At 35.2% G+C, this 17,151-nt stretch overlaps 2 protein-coding genes across 3 annotated transcripts; one reads left to right on the top strand and one right to left on the bottom strand.

Moving 5' to 3' along the window:
• Window positions 1-3,005: 3,005 nt before the first annotated feature.
• LOC147395719 (homocysteine S-methyltransferase 2-like) lies at window positions 3,006-8,203 on the top strand. The gene is made up of 7 exons (XM_086450639.1): window positions 3,006-3,310; window positions 5,483-5,539; window positions 5,644-5,873; window positions 6,025-6,154; window positions 6,449-6,652; window positions 6,767-6,835; window positions 7,811-8,203. The coding sequence occupies exons 1-7, from the start codon at window positions 3,134-3,136 to the stop codon at window positions 7,973-7,975; spliced, it is 1,032 nt and encodes a 343-aa protein (XP_086306765.1). The 5' UTR covers window positions 3,006-3,133; the 3' UTR covers window positions 7,976-8,203.
• Window positions 8,204-9,392: 1,189 nt separating this feature from the next.
• On the bottom strand, window positions 9,393-13,016 carry RDM1 (RNA-DIRECTED DNA METHYLATION 1). 2 transcript variants are annotated; one of them, XM_086450641.1, is made up of 3 exons: window positions 12,875-13,016; window positions 11,875-12,052; window positions 9,393-9,875 (listed from the first exon to the last, which is right to left on the bottom strand). In XM_086450641.1, exons 2-3 carry the CDS (start codon window positions 12,029-12,031, stop codon window positions 9,514-9,516), a joined length of 519 nt encoding a protein of 172 aa, XP_086306767.1. In that variant the 5' UTR covers window positions 12,032-12,052; window positions 12,875-13,016; the 3' UTR covers window positions 9,393-9,513. The 2 variants fall into 2 exon arrangements, with proteins under 2 accessions (XP_086306767.1, XP_086306766.1); XM_086450640.1 differs by having other exon boundaries at window positions 9,393-9,881; window positions 12,875-13,015.
• Between the last annotated feature and the right edge of the window lie 4,135 nt (window positions 13,017-17,151).

Below are 17,151 nucleotides of genomic sequence, written 5' to 3' on the forward strand. Positions count from 1 at the left end.
AATTTTTCCCTGAAAATTCTGTCTTCAATGTTCAATGTTCATAAAATAAGATTCTTGAATATATATATATATTTTCCTTTCTAAAGGTCAAACTTTTTCCCCTTCATACTCAAGCTTCTATCTTCTTCTACCTTCAAATCTCAAGAGGAAGATTGGGTTTTTAGGGAAGTTGAAGATCAGTTTTTGGAAGAAATCCAAAAACATCATTTATATAGTCCCTGGAATTTTCTTGAATTATTTTTCAAATGTTTTCTAGATTTATCTGAAATAAATCCGACTGAACCCCAACGAATATTTGCTGAAACCGAACTTGATTTCTATAGGATGAACAAAAGCTATAATAGGACATCAAGAACTGACCACAGCTGACGCTGTAGGGAATTATGGAAAGAATAAAGCTTCGAGAGAGTGGAAAAAGAAAAGAGAGGATGAGAATGGATATTAGGTGGAATGATTTTGTTTTCTAGGTTTAGTGGAAGGATCTTACCACTTTAAGAAGGAATAACAGTTAAAAAAGAATTTAAAAAAAAATAAATTGTATTCAACCTGAACAAGTAAATGAGAAATCAGTATTTGTCGAGGTAATTTAATAGAAAATTTTCTCAATAGTGCTAAAAGGCAAATTCTATGTTGTGGTTGAAGATCAAATTTGTTGGAATCCACTATTTACAAATTCCTTTTGAATCCAATTTAGGTATTAGATTTGATTCTTTTGACACTAAAGCATCAAATGTGGAGGGTGGGATGCACATACATGGAAATATGTTCTGTTCTAAAAAGAGTATCAAACAAAGTGGGTTTCTGACTACCTTCCCTATTGTTGGGTGGATCAGATCAAATATAGATAAAGAGGTGAGAATCTACTTAGACTCCCATTACACCTAAAGCATATCCTCAACAGGAAGCTTATGTGCTTAGCAATCAAGTGACACTGATATCATCAACATGTGGCCATGGAATATCCAATAAAACCACACCTCGAATATGCCTGAATATGCCACGCTGTTGTTGTTGTTTTTTTTCTTATCAAGGGTGAGACTATTCCCACTGTCACACACACTGCCCTCTCAGAAAGTCCTATGTGCAACTGGTTGAGTTGGGGTCAACCAAACCCTAGAGGGTGGCCCCAAGGAATTCATGGCTTCGTGGGATTTCGAAAACTTGACCTACCCTTCTTGAGGAGCTTATCAAGGCTCGACTTTCCATATGCCACATGGAATGGGAAGACTTATTTACGAGTTGGTCAGGTGACGTACTTATTTTGACAACCATTCTCTAACCCCATCAAAATCAGTTTACAAGTTATTGATAAATATTGATGGTTCATGATTCTTCAACTTGTAAATCACTTTTACTTATATATCCAGAGGTTTCTGAATCCAAAACTATCTTTTCTTTTTGATCATCCAATAACCAACTCATTTTCTCATATTAATCTTGATTAGACCTGCGGCCCTGGATCTTGATGAAGAATGACTAAAATCACCCATCAAGCTAGTTGTAGATACTTTTACGTATCCTTCTTATATATAACTAGAAGGTGGCATGTGTTATAACTTATAAGGTTTCTTGTTAGGAGTTTTTGAAGATAACACAAAAACGGAAATAATTTTGTAATTTAAAAATTAGAGCCGTTCTCGACTAACATTGAAATTGACATTGTTTCATACATTGGTATGCACATAACCATATATACTTCTCACTCATATCTCGATGAAAAGCATCTATGGTTCTATACACACATTCACATCAATAATGTGTGAAACCATGTCAAATTCAATGTTAATTCAACAATTTCCTAAAAATTATTGTGATTATATGATTAAGGATTGTAATTTTATTGATTTTTGACGAAAATGACCTTAATTATATTAAACTAAAATGAAAAAAATAAAGGCATCTGTGGGATCCCCAATTTTGTTGTCGAACCACTTCTACAAGGTTAGTTTACTATAAGTAACATTTAAGATTTAATAAATTTAAAATTTTAAAATTTATTTGTGGGAATGAACATGGATGTTATGAAGGTCCGATTCCCACGGAACAATTAAAACTAGGAGAAAGATTAGGATTTTCTGTTTAGGTGAGTGGACCCCACTGAACACAGACCATTTCCACGACCAGGTTCAATCCCAAAAAAATTCTTTCCAAAACGTTTACACGTGCAAGTTAATGAGAAAATTATTGAGAGGTCCTTGGGGTCCTAAATTTTTTGAAGTACCCCTCCTAAGTATCCCTTGCCCCTCTAGTTTTGGTGGACAAATATGATAACCGCATACCCTTGACCTCGATCTCTACTTATAAATGAATGAAAATGAGATAAATACCCTAACTTCAACCTTTAGACAAACACCTTTGCTTCTTTTTCTTAAAATTTTATATGTTTCAACCTCCAAATCTCAAAAACAAGACTTAATTTTTATTTTAATATATATATATATATATATATATATATGACAAATTTTAAACGAAAAAAAATTAAGAATTTTTGAAAAGGGATTTAAGTGAGATTGAAATAATAAATTAAAGACAAAGTTACATATATGAAAAATAAGAGACGAGCTGAAGTAACATTGAAATTGACATCGTTTCATACATTGGTGTGGACAGAATAATAAATGCTTCTCACTCATATCTTGATGAAAACATTTATGGTTTTATACACACATCCCCGTCAGGCATCAGTAATGTATGAAATGATGTCAAAATTTTCAATGTTAATTGAGCATTTTTCTAAAAATAACTTACCATTGAAGTTGAAGAGTTTGAAGATCATATATTGTTTAGAGAAAATCAGGGATGCAATGAAAATGAGGGCATTTAGATAAATGTAATATACGGGTCTCTCAAATATTCACCAAAATATGGAGGGGTAGATCAAAATTATCCATATATAAATAAACTAATTATTTAGGGAGCATTCCACAAATTTCATAAAACTTGGAGGGTTAACTTATTATTAAAACTCTTCTCTCGCACTATAAGTAGTTTATCGAGCGTTTCAGCTTCTCGTTCTTCCTTTGTTCCAGAGATTGTGACAGAGAGAGCGACTCATTACGATTTGTGGACTTTTCTCATAAAAAACCTCCAAACTCACTGGAATCGCTCAAAACTTACCAACTTGACTCGTTTAATGGGGTTCGGAACCGTTGAAACGTCTTCGTTAATCTCAGATTTCCTCCAACAGTCCGGCGGATACGCCGTGATCGATGGTGGACTCGCGACGGAGCTCGAACGATATGGAGCGGATCTCCATGATTCTCTCTGGAGCGCCAAATGTCTCATCAGTTCTCCTCATCTCATCAGAAGGGTAATCTAATTGTTTTTCTTAATTATTCGTATTTTATTTTTAATTTTCAATTCTTTTACACTTAATTTGATCCTAAATCAATATATTTCTCTGGTTTTGTTCTCTTTGATCTACCAATGATCTTTGATTTGGATGAGTTCTAGGGTTTTTTTTTTTTGTTCGCATTTTGAAAGATTTTAAATTTCTGGATTCATTGTGATTTAAAGGTGGGATTTTTACTAGACATGGAAATGACCAAAATAGTAAATAAAAACTGTGATATTTCCGTTTCAGCGATCTTTTACTGTTTTAAAATACTAAAATACCCCTTAGTATTTCTAATTAAAGTATTAAACTACACTTTTCAAAAGGGTATTTTTGTAATATTACTTAGATTATCTTATTTGTTAAATCTGATGGGATATTGTAAATAAATGCTGATGAAAATGATTCCACCTGTCCCAGATCTCACTTTTAATAGATCCACGTGGCATACTCCCTTTGGTCAATCTGGACACTAAGCCTGATGTCGTGGCTTGGATCTCGTGGGCCTGTCCATGAAGTCCATGGTGAAATAAGCCAAACCCAGTTCACCTAACTTTCATGAGTAGGCAGGCCCATTGAGTCTATATTGTGGAAGTCTTTGGCCGATCAACAAGTCCTCTGGGTTTTGGTGAATTTAGAGATACCCCTTGGCTTTTCAAACTATACCCTCAGACTTTAGTCTTCCATGTGTGATTGACATAAAATTACCAAAATATCCTCATTCGTCCTCTTACCAAGATACCCCCACCATGTAACAAGGACAGACAAGTGTGTCGGTGTCCAACATGGGTGTGAGTGTATGAAGTATGAACCCATGCCTTTGGGAAGTCCGAAATGCTGACAACTCTGTAATAAATATATTGTAGTATAATAGTTCAACAGAACAATATTTAACTTAAATATTATTTTAAATAAAAATAATGAGACAAATAAATTTATGAAAGTAAATAAAGAGAGACTCTATTGGTACACCAACTTTTACTTACAGCACATCAATCCTTTTGAAACTTTGGTGTGTTAATAGATATTGAAGCTCTTTAAATAAAACACTTCTAAACGCCATTACCTAATAATAGAAGTAGGTATCTGATATCAATCCGATTGTGTTTAACAACTTAATAAATTACTGTATGGCTGATAATTACATCACCCTATTTTAGAAATCATTAAAATAAGTGAAATGATTTTCCGACGCCCCCTTTGACAACACGCCCCATCACAGAATCGTAGATTATTTGCCTTAGGGATACGCATAATCATAAATCTTTTTATTGTGTATCCCGAGGCAACTGATCTACGGTTCTGTGATGGGGCGTGTGTTAGAGGGGGGCGTCATATTATCACGACTCTTAAAATAAAGGGTCACACTTCCTTACGTGTTAATTGAGTTTGGGATATATTTTAATGTTTCGATAAGTGTCCAACATGGGCAAGAATCTTTAATTTCCTTGTCCTTGTTACATGGATAGTTGTAATAAATCAAGTTATTAAAGGAATTAGGGTCTTGTTGACATGTGTCCTAAGGGCACGCGTTAAAATGCATTAAATACACCTTGGGAACAAGCACCTGTGGGTAATTTTTGGTCAAAAATAATATTTTGATGGCAGTTTCGGTACAAAAATCAGATCTCAAGGTGTATTTAATGCACTTTAACGTGTGCCCTTAGAACACAAGTTAACAAAATCCAAGGAATTATAATAGTAAATTCACAACTAGAAATAATAACAACAGAGCTCAGTTGAATGACTACAAAGAGAGTTTTATTATGGATCTATTTTTTTTACAAACAAACTGAATTATGAACTTATAAAACATTTTTTGTTTGAAAAATCTGATCGATTTTTTTTTTTTTTAAAAGGAGAAAATATAAGAAACTTCCTTTAGTAATCTTTTTGGAGAGAGGAGGTTAACTTAGTTTTGTTTTAGAGTGCATTGCCAAAAAAAAAACATAAATATCCTTTAATCCCTAAGGAGAAGGGTGCTTATAATATTACAGTATTATTGTCTTTTTCTGTGTGGAAAAAATGCTCCTATGTCCCTAAGCATGCCACTTCCTTTTTGAGTACTAAATATTGTTCTAATTATATAATTTGATATTTATTTTAGTTTAAAATTCGTATGTTACCATCTAAGAGTTAATGGATCAGGTACACCTTGATTACCTTGAAGCAGGTGCAGATATTCTAATCACAGCATCCTATCAGGTACTTGGGCTATCTTTCCTTTTTATCAGTATTTAACTGATAGACATCTAAAGAGAATTTTTGAATTTGAATCAACGTTTTTTTGTTGTTGTGGTATGAGTTAGGCTACAATTCAAGGTTTTGAGGCTGAGGGATGGTCTAGAGAAGAAAGTGAAGCATTGCTGCAGAGAAGTGTTGAAATTGCACGTGAGGCACGTGATCTATATTATGAGCAATGTGCAGAATATTTGTGTGATGACATTGGAAATGAAAAGATTCTCAAACAACGGCCAATCTTAGTTGCAGCCTCTGTAGGAAGCTACGGAGCGTATTTGGCAGATGGGTCAGAATATAAGTGGGTTCACTTGGTCATCTTTTAGAGTAGTTGCCAAGTTTCAGTTTTCTTTGGTTTTCGTACAAGTTTAAATTTATTATTTATTAGTTCAAAGCACGACCAAGTGAAACATTTGCTTGATGTGTTGATTTAGTTGGTTATTTTCTTACAGTGGGAACTATGGTGACTCTGTAACACTAGAAACCTTGAAAGACTTCCACAGGAGAAGAGTTCAGGTTCTAGCAGAATCAGGTGCTGACCTGATTGCCTTTGAAACAATTCCAAATAAACTAGAAGCTCAGGTATCTGTTAAACAAGTTGAAAATATTTTGTAGCTTTTAATTTTTTTCATCCTGTTTTACTCTTCAAGTTAAAAGCAAATATATCAAGGGGATGTTGTTCATTATCATCATCAATGAACTTCTATTTCTATACCGACATGGCCTACAAATTTCTCTATTTGAACTTTTGGACTAAGGCCTAACTCTTGTATGAGGCAGAGCCAATGATAAGTGGGCCACTTACATGGCAAGATAGTTGAGTTGTCTAAATTATGTACCGGCCTTATGCCATGAATTTTGTTGGTGCATATGCAGGCCTATGCCGAGCTTCTTGAAGAAGATGACATAAACATTCCTGCATGGTTTTCTTTTAATTCCAAGGATGGTGTCAACGTGGTTAGTGGAGATTCTTTACTCGAGTGTGCCTCAATTGCTAATTCATGCAAGAAGGTTCTTGCTGTTGGAATCAATTGCACCCCACCTAGATTTATTAGTGGATTAATTCTATCCATTAAGAAGGTGAGTATGGTATACCTATATGTCATTTTGCTAGTTAGTTGGTTGTTGAATCACTTAAAGTTTCTCTGATAATTTTTTGAATATAAATGTTTCTTGGGCTAATCGATTGTGCAGGTGACAACCAAGCCAATACTTATATATCCAAACAGTGGTGAGACATATGACCCTGTTCGGAAGGAATGGGTAATGAGTTCATGCCCTAATTCTTTTTTATTACATTCAATATATGAGTTGCTTTCTTCTGCCTGACTTCAGAATTCACATATTAGGGTTCTTTTCTAAGTTACATGAAGATATTGGTATCATATTTAGGATGATTTTGGAAACCTTGCAAGTTGACGTCTGATTTGACTAGCAAGTCAAGTCAATTTTTATAAGATTTCAAGTCAAAATTTCTGCCAACTCTATAAGGTTATGTAGACTACTTTTGTCAAAGTTTTATTGGTCTGATAACTTGACTGGGTAACCCCAAGGGGTTGGCCTAGTGGCAAGCCGAGCCTTGACAAGCTCCTCAGGAAGGGTAGGTCAAGTGTTTGAAACCCCATGAAGCAATGAATTCCTTGGGGCCACCCTCCAGGGTCTGTTGACCCTTGACTCAACCAGTTGCACGTAGGACTTTTTGAGGGAGCGGTGCATATGACCGTGGGATTTCTCACCCGAAGGGTGGGGATACCCACGATAAGCACACACACACACACAGAAAAAGATAACTAGCCCGGGTCACTAGTAACTTGACCAAGACATTCTATTTTTATAGAAGGAAATAATGGTTGGTGCTTCATCCTGAACTATGTAACAGTGTCACTGACACGTGTCAGTCCAACACAGGTACAAGGTTTCTGACACGGAACTCAAGGAGCAGGTCATATATTATTGTACGAATCTCGAGGAGTGGGAGATCCGAAAGATCTCCTACATCATTTATTTTAATTAGATGAGCTATTCCATGCTGTCTCAATTTCTCTGTCATTAGCATTGGTCATGACTTAAGAAAACTAATCTAACGAAAATCATTTATAGTTTAAGCCAAGTCCTGATCTTCGTATTGTACTCATACCATGCGAGAGTGATTCATTATTTTATCTTGGTTCTGCTACCTTTCTTATTCTCAAGCTTAGCTAACACACTGCCTTGTCTTTTCCCTCTTATATGTTGCAGAAGTCCACTGGGACCTCTGGTGAAGATTTTGTTTCACACGTAAACAAATGGCGTGAGGTTGGGGCTTCATTCATTGGAGGCTGCTGCAGGACGACTCCTAATACCATCAGAGCTATATTTAAGGCCCTCTCTAAGGGATCTTCTGCTGCTCTATCAGAGTCGTAGCTGCCCATTCGGATCAAGAGGAGAGTAGACTAAATTGTAAACGTCAACCCAGATTATGTAGAGTCAGAATTCGGAAATTTTCTTTAGTATGTATTTTGTCCCAATAATTATGAACTCCTCAGTTGCTTTTGTATGTCACAAATGAAGGGATCCAACAACACTGCTTATGTGCTCTCTGTGTATCATGCATATTGCACACATCTGTATTACTAGTTTGTCACTGTGGTTTGGGTTTTCTGACCATAATTTTGGGAATGTTTGTTAACTATGTTCGAGCTATGCAGGCCAAGACTATACACCTGTATGGGTGCAGCACCTAGCAAAGATAAGACTATATCTCTGGGTGTATCAGCTAGAAAAGATCGGAGGATGTAATTATCTGCAGTATGGTTATCAGAAGGTTGTCTGATAATCCGGACAGACTCTGCTCTCTAGTCCATCATTGAGGACCATGGTTTTAAAACTTGGTTTCACGTCTTGTCTCATCCGTGCCAGATACCGAGTCGTCTCAGATGATTTTTCCAATACGTTTGAGACATTCGTCCGATAAATTGACTTGTCCATTAGTCTCGTCCATGCCTGATACTGAGATGACTTGGTGATACGTCTCAGTCTCAGACAAGTTTTGAAACCATGTTGAGGACCCAATTAAATATTAGCACATTGTGCAGATCATGTACTCCTGGGAGTCGGGTAGCTACCTGGCACGAGCTTTGCTTTCTGTGCCACGTATTCAGATCCAGTGGCACATCAAAGTTTAGGTGATTTCTAGCTATGGGTTTGCCTAGCTTTCATTGTTTGGTGAACCTTAAAGAGTGCCCCGTACGGTGCACAAGATATGTCAAGTTGGTTACATAGTCTCAATTCATGATTGTATTCATAGTAAGGAAAAAAAATTTATATAGTAATACTGCCTCTCTAGTTTGGAATTTGGATCCAAAATATATGAACTCGATTAAGAATTTGAATAAAAATGAAGAACAAAAGTACAATATTGGGAATAGTCCAAGTACAATCTGATTCACATTAAAACTATATATTTGAACAAGAAAAAAAATGGAAAATCAAATTCAAGATAGAACACCATAGCATCTCAAACTCTTCTACCAAATGAATGCTGGAAAATCAAATTTGGTTAAGAATCAAGCTAAAAAAATCAACCTCGGAATAATAATTCTTTAAACACCATGAACAATTCTCCCTTTACGTTTCATCTCAAATGAAACTTCGTTTTTTTGGAGAAAGCTATATAGGCTGATTGATACATAACTTTGAAGGATTGATACATGGTTCATCACCACCATTCTCAATTGATGATGGATGATGAACCCACAATACATGGATCTACAACCATGTCTGGAACATAGAAATCACCCTAAATTATCGCAAACTTAATTCTCTGAAAGAAAAAACAATAGAAGCAAGAAAATAACCATTTATTCCTTCCAAAACCTACAATACATGGATCTACAACCATGTCTGGAAATGTTACAGATCACCTTGAAAACCAAGTGCAAGCATGTTTTGTACAATGGGTTTCATATCTGCGGGAAAATGGGATCAACAAAAGCATGATGCATAGGGTCCACAAGCCAGAGTTTAGCTAGATAGTCATGAGACGACGTAATTCTGTGGACTTCTTCCATGAACCAGATAGTGGCCTCAGCTTTACAAGGGTGGATGATGGTATCCAATGGTTGATGTTCATCATCAGTGCCGATCCTTGATTGATCCCACTGTTTTAGGAGGACATTTGTGAGGTAATGTAGGGGTTGCCCATATAACTGTTTGATGGATTTGGCTAGTCCCTGCCATGTAGTGAATGGAATCACAGACCCATGAAGAGAAGGGATCGGAATCTGTTTCATGTATTCCTGATACATTTCAGCTCGTCTGATGACTGTACCTGCACAATAGAGCACGATTATACTTGAGGAGAATTTTATAATATAGAAACTAAGTAGAAATATATATATAAATATATATATATAGGGTGGCGTTCGGCTCACAACCTTATTCTCACAAAAGTCTCACAGCATGTTTTGTCCTATGTGGCTTAAAAGTTTCGGATTTTTTTTTTTTTTTGAAAGTATAATATATTAAAAAGAGGGAAAAGTACAAGGAGGCCGAGAAAGCCTCACAAAAAGCAAAAGTTTCGGATTGTGCTGATATTTTGTGAGGATGATCTCTATCTCCTCACCAAAAATCAACCGAATCTGAAACTTCTAAGTCCATCAAAAGTGGTTTACCAATTTTTGGTAAACAATTGACAGTTCCCAATTCTAAAACCACTTTTGACGTACTTAGAAGTTTCATTCAGCTGATTTTTGGTGAGGATGGTCTCCTCACCATAGAGACCAACCTCACAAAAAATCAGCCCAATCCGAAACTTTTAAGCCACATAGGACAAACGTGCTGTGAGACTTTTGTGAGAACAAGATTGTGAGCCGAACGCCCCCCATATATACATATATATGCAGCTTTGAGCATACTTAAGGGAGCTGAGGGTCAACCAACATGACATGTTCCTATGTATGATATAAGCTTAAAATCAAATCTGAAAATTATAGGGAATTTAGTGGGAGATACAATTTTTACACATAAGTGGCAACAATCTAAGAAGCCATACTTTTTGGTAATTGTTATAACAAAAGTATCAATCGGCAAAGAAATCATTCACAGAGCACTAGCAACATTAGCAAAAATTTCTACTAAGTTGGAGATATCTTCTAAGCTTGCCAATAATCACTATTAAGAAAGTGGTATCTTGTATCTATGTCAAGAATCAGGAATGCATGTTTTCCCCTTCATTCAAGCCTTCAAGGTGCTTTTTTTTCTTCTTTCAAATTTTAACCTCTAGAGATCAAATGCATTATTCTTCTTCTTTACCTCTCCCTCACTAGGTTCTACACCTTTCTCTCTTATAAGTGACCTTTTTAAGGACTTATATCTAACTAAATTTCTTGATTTTTCCAAACTTAATCCTGGGATTTCTCCAAGTCAAACTTCCCAGATCTTTCTCTTATTTTTCTAATCTTTTAATTAGTTCATCATACAAGTACTCTCAGATTTACAAGAAAAAACCTCTTTATTTAGTCTTCTCAATCCTTAGCCAAATAAGTACACTATTTACCTTCACAATTCCGAAATATGAACTGCTCCATTTGAAATGGATATAAACAAAAATATAGACCAAAGATTTTGTGAACGATGCTAACGGGGTCAATGTGAAGCTATGCACGTTTTTACAGTTAAAAACAAAATATTGAAGAAACTCGACGTATTACAGTATTACACAAATAAATAAATGGGGGGCGAGAAAGATGCAAGGTCAGTGAGAATGGTGAGATGGTCTCATGCACATTAGCCAGTCACAGAATTTGATGTCGTGGAGTCTGAGAGACGGCACGGTTTGGACCCATTGCTCAATTAGTTGACATACTAGAATGCAACTTTGAGGTTGTGGGTTCAACCCCATGAAGCAATGAATTCCTTGGTGCCACCCTCCAGAGCCCGGTTGACCCTCAACTCAAACAGTTGCACGTAGAACTTTCCAAAGGGGTTTTTTTTTTTTTTTTTTTTTTTGGGGGGGGGGGGGGGGGGGGGGGGTGAGGGTGTGTGTGACCGCAGGATTAGTCTCATTGGAAGAGTGTGGTTACCCACAATAAGAAAAAAAGAGGTCTCAACTGAGGAAACAAGTATTGGGAGAGGCCTCCCATGCATCAAGTACACTCATATCATGAAATCTATTAATTTTCTCTTCAGACACGACAACACATTGTATCGAATCTAAATGGGTACCTATTTCCCAACCTTTGAAATGGTTTGCTTTACGATAACGTCAATTCAGAACAAAAAATTCAACAACTAGTACAAGAAGAGAGCACCAACACATTTACCTTCAATAGTAATTTCTTTGGCTGGCGTAGTTACCAGAGTTTTATTACTTGGCTCTGTTCCACCCATCTTATCTTTATTTTCACAATCTGATTCCGATGACGAAGATTCATCGGATGATAAAACTACCTCATTACTCCATGGCATTGTCCTCTTCATGGTATATGGGAAAAACAAAACCTTGATGCAAAATTATAACAAATTGGTGATTCAGAATTCAGACAACCAAATTGCATTAAAAAAAAATTCTTCTTTTTTTGGTTGGGAAGCAATAGGGCTGTCATTGGATTGGGTTCGGCTCGGATCAGGGTCAATATGGTACCAATCCAATAAGGATTGGATCCGACCCGGAGCTGATCTGATAAGCAAACTCCTACCAGATCTCCATATTAGGATCCAAACCCAATCCAATAATAATTAGATCGGATCCGTATTGGACCACAACCGATTTGATATACAACACTTAATCCTTCATATATTTGAAAAATATACAATATAATTGTTTACTTTGGCGACATTTTATTGGATTAAGACATGGTTTACCAGAACCAATCCGACAATACATCGGATTGGATCCTTTTTGAAATCCAAATGCTCGATCCAGACCCAACTTATCATTTGGAATGGATTTGATATCGGGTCTTATAGATCCATTGATAGCCCTAGGTTAGGAAGCTTTCAACTTTAGAAGACTCATTTCCCAAAATCAGAGTAATGTACAGTTCTCCCATTAGGGTTTCTGAATGTGCACATAACCCATATGAAATTGGGGGAAAAAAAAAGATTTATTTATTTATTATTAATCTACTCTCTTAGATCTTTAGCAGTAAAATCAACAACGAAACAAAATTCTTATATATAATTTGGGGAAAAAAACAACAATTGCATGAGTTTGATTTCCACCAAAAGAGATGGAATCAAAGAACTAGGGTTTCTCAAGGGATTCCACAAAGTAGAGATTAAGAGATAATCATCAAACAAGAAAGAAAGGAGAAGACTTACTTGACGGAGAGAGAAAGAGAAAGAGAGATCTCTTTGACCAACAAAGAATGGTTCTACATACTTTAGAGCTTAAAGCCTTAACAGAGTTTGCATTTATTCTCCAACTGCAAATCATTAACCGTGTTAGGGTGTCAGTTGGTTTGTTACTTTAATTGGACTAGAATTTTTTTTTTACTAAAACAGTCATCTATGAGGCCATAATTACCGGTCCAGCCATATTGTCTAGACTCGTGCTGGGGTGGCATTGGATGTACTGCGGTTTTTTACATTTCTGACGTGGAGGTGCGCACGTAACCGTAGATTCTGTTTCCTCGCATCCCAAAACTGCATATATTTATGGGGATGTGCAATTTTGTATCTTGAGGAAAATTATCAGTGATTCGAGTATATGTCAACGGGATGTAAGTAAATCATGACTCTCATCAAAAAAGTGGAATACCCGTTTTGGTATTTATTTATTGAATAATGATGAATGCGCACGATTTTGTTTTTTGTGCACAGTTAAGTAGACGCCTGACGTGGTAAGGACACAAAACCACACACCTTTTTTTGGAGTATCCCAACGAAAAAGATCTATGATTCTGTGCCCTTATCACATACAAAACCGCGTGCATTCATCATGGTTGTTATTTATTTGTTATCAAAATGAGATGGGACTTGGGAGTGGGGCTGAGGTGGATAAGGGCATGTGGATCATTTTCTATCAGTCTCCCATAAGATATGGGTCGATGTGAATGCCATCAATTTGAATGCAGGGCTAGGGAATGCCTATAACTTAAGATTCAATCGATGATTAAGAATTTGATGAGGATCTAATTCGATTTTCAACATTTTTTCAATGATATAGATACCCAAACCAAATGTTGATATCCAACCCCAAATGATTGGCGAGATGCTTGCTCTGAAAATTACCGTCTTGGGAAGTGTAGGTTTTGAGTTTGAATCACCCCTTAAAGGCCATCCTCAAAGATTTATCTCATAAATTATCTGGTGTGTATGATAGAAGAGGCGTACACATGCCCAAAGATTAGATGAGTGCTCTAAGAAGTCTAAACACGTCGGTTAAAACAAAATGTTGAGATCCAATAATGATCCAGTTCAATAGGATTAAGAGTCGTGATATTCTAAATCAAATTTTTTTCACTCGGTGATCCTTTTCTTCGAGTAAACCGAGTATGGTCTGAGTGAAAATTTTCAAGTCAGAAAACCATTAGTCTAGGATTAAATGTGATTCTATTTATATGAAATCATTCCAAATCGATCGTGATCAAATATGTTTTCTATTAATATATAGCACTAGAAATATGAACTTGAAAAGATTCCCAAAAGAAGAATTAGAGATCGATCTATGAATTCTAACATGTAGAAGAAAAACAAGATGTTGTTAAATAATTGGGACCAAGACCAAGAACTTGATTGATGGTAACCAATAATAATAATAATAAATTAAATATAAAAATAAATTTTACTTTCCAAAAAAAAGGTGGATATGGTTGTACTATAATATCTTTATGTTTGTGTGTTTCGATATCTATGACAGGGGAGAGGTGGCTTTGAATAAATGAGAATTATCTATCAGTCGATATAAATGGGTGAAGATGAACCATTCATGAATCAACTATGATTAACAATGACATGATAGCAACACTTGGGCAATGTTTGATTGCACATAGAAAATGAATTTTCTTGGAAAATACAATTTTTTGGTGTATGTAGTTTTTTTTTTTTTTTAAATTCATTTTTTTTGTATGCCTAAAGTGATTTTCCACCCTTGGAAGGAAAATCGATCCCCATCCCACTCCTGGTAATGATTTTATAATCTTTGATGATTACCCTCACCACCAAAATTAAACCATAGTTTTAAAAGTCAAAAACTCGACTCCAATGTCCATCAAGTCGAACCAAATTGATAACTTGTGAGTTGATTTGGCCAAGTTTAAACATTTTTCTAAGTGCAATCAAATAGTGGTATTCATTTACTCAAAGAACTTGTATTCCTCTGAAAAAGAAATTTTCTGAAATATAATCAATAGAGTCCCTAAGTTTACTTGGGAGTCACATCACTTGAATTCTTGATAATTTTCCAATGTTCTGAATCTAATAAGCTGATAAGTTTGGATGCCCAAAAAAATTTGGGATACAAAACTTAAATATGGTTTTTATTTAAAAAGATGTTTAAAATTTTGTGAAAAATAAAGATAAAAAACGAACAATTAGTCATATTTTTATTTATTTTTCTGATAACGTGAGTGTCTGGACTTATGTTCAATTAGCAGGATCGAATGAGCCAGGACCCAGAACCAAGGCATATGGGACCCTCCCCTAGGACAGTGCGACGCCCGCACATCACACACACCAAGTAAGTGAGGCAACGCCTTTGCGGGTGACCCCGAAGAAATATTGCTCATATTGGGTATCGAACACAAACTTATGGACTTTCATCACTTATTGGATTTGAAATTGCTATTGAGCTACTCCTCGGGTTTAAAAAATTGCACATTATCATCGAAGTCTTATTCTAAAATTTTAGGTGTTCGGTGACCAAATTGTGTTCATACATTCAGCTCTATATAAAATTATTTTGTGTTGATTCTAATATGTTGCTATCGTCAAGTTTGTCGGTGGTCCTATAATTCTTATTATAAGAAAATTTCTATTGGTACACCGTACACCTAAAATTTATAACAAATCAATTGATATTATTCTAGAATAGACATTAAATAAGATTAACAGACTCTAAAGTCATCTTCAGATGTTAATGAATTTAATTTTAAAAACTCTATCTGAAATTCTATATCTCGAAAAACTATTTTTTCCAAAAAAAAGGGAAAAGAAAAAAAATAGATGGTCCCGTAAAAAATTATGGATTTTAAAATTTCTCTTTAGCTGAAACGCTCCAAAAAAAATAAAAATAAAAATGATCATTCATTTATTTCTTTTTCTCTCTTTGAAGAGAGCTTTTGCATGATAAGAAATGGGTTCGGTGTCTCTCTCCCTCTCTCTCTTCTTAGATTAAAAAATAGAGCTCCTATTACCACACCAATTCCTATATAAATCACGAAAGAATTGTGCATGATTGATAGTTGGTATGGCGTTACTAAAAATTAGTGTGGCAATAAAAAGTATCTTAAAAAGATTCTTTGAATTATTATCAATCTCTCTCCTTGAAGGGAGTATTTGGAAGAGAAGCTCTCTCTCTCTCTCTCTCACACACACACACACAATGGAAGAAAAGAAAAAAAAAATGGGTTGGCAAGGTGATGTGCTATAAGTGAAAGTTGGTGTGTTAATAGAAGTCTCCATATTAATTATTAGCATTTTATTGTTGTGGTTGACAGGTGGACTATAACTATAAGGAAGTTGACATATTAAAATAATTAATCTAAACATGTAATCAAAGGCCCAAAATGAAAGAAGACTCTCAAAAATAGTTAGAAAGGACACTAAGATGTTGAAACACAGATAAAGCCATTATGATTTGATAGGCAACATGAAAGGCGATGAATGCAAGAAAAATGGACCATAGACAAGCCCTTTAGCAAGTTTAATCAAAGTGGGCTGATCTCTCTTTGGGGCCCACTCACTTACCCATGAATGTTTCACCTCACAAAAAATCATTCTGATCGGTGATTTTCAACTATTCAATTTTACCATTTTTTCTTCATTATCATCTAAATACTCAAAATAAAAAAATTGTTAGAGGAAAATCTTAGGTTTCTATGATAACATGAGAAAATGTGGTGCGAAAATGGTTTTCGTAGTAAAACGTAATTTATGGGTATCTGATTATGCATTTTCTTAGGAAAATATTTTCTTTATGTTGTTGAAATTTTTTTGTTTCCACCGAATTCACAAAGAAAATGAATTTTTTATTGTCGAATGTTGTTCACTCATGAATCATGATTAACCCCACCCTCAGAACAAAAAACAAACTCCCTTCTTGAAAATTTTCTTAGTACAATCAAATCTTGGAATTCATTTTTCTGAGGAATTCATTTTCCCACCTCCTAATGTCATTCTCTCATAATTACTCACTCCCAAAATTAAAAAAGCAACTCTTTTTGACATTTTCCTAAGTGCAATCAAATAGTGAAATTCATTTTTCCATGAAATTCATCTTCCATTGAAAATATTTTTCTTAAAATCATATAAGACCAATAGAAATTTAAATTAAGAAAAAAACAAGAATAGTGAAAAAGCAAAGCAAGATGGTTTAACAAGAGGTTTCAAAGCTAGAAAAAGCAAAAGAGAGAGAACCCCAAGATAGATACTTTTTC

This window comes from Akebia trifoliata, chromosome 8 (assembly GCF_017979445.1).
Source record: "Akebia trifoliata isolate Shusen 1 chromosome 8, ASM1797944v1, whole genome shotgun sequence".
Classification (NCBI taxonomy): domain Eukaryota; kingdom Viridiplantae; phylum Streptophyta; class Magnoliopsida; order Ranunculales; family Lardizabalaceae; genus Akebia; species Akebia trifoliata.

Excerpts from the sequence above, each read along its gene's own strand:
- LOC147395719 (XM_086450639.1), top strand. The coding sequence starts at position 3,134 with ATGGGGTTCGGAACCGTTGAAACGTCTTCGTTAATCTCAGATTTCCTC. Across the intron at positions 5,540-5,643 it reads TAATCACAGCATCCTATCAG|GCTACAATTCAAGGTTTTGA; the intron begins GTACTTGGGCTA and ends GGTATGAGTTAG. Across the intron at positions 6,653-6,766 it reads TAATTCTATCCATTAAGAAG|GTGACAACCAAGCCAATACT; the intron begins GTGAGTATGGTA and ends TCGATTGTGCAG.
- RDM1 (XM_086450640.1), bottom strand. The coding sequence starts at position 12,031 with ATGAAGAGGACAATGCCATGGAGTAATGAGGTAGTTTTATCATCCGAT. Across the intron at positions 9,882-11,874 it reads CAAAGAAATTACTATTGAAG|GTACAGTCATCAGACGAGCT; the intron begins GTAAATGTGTTG and ends TCTATTGTGCAG.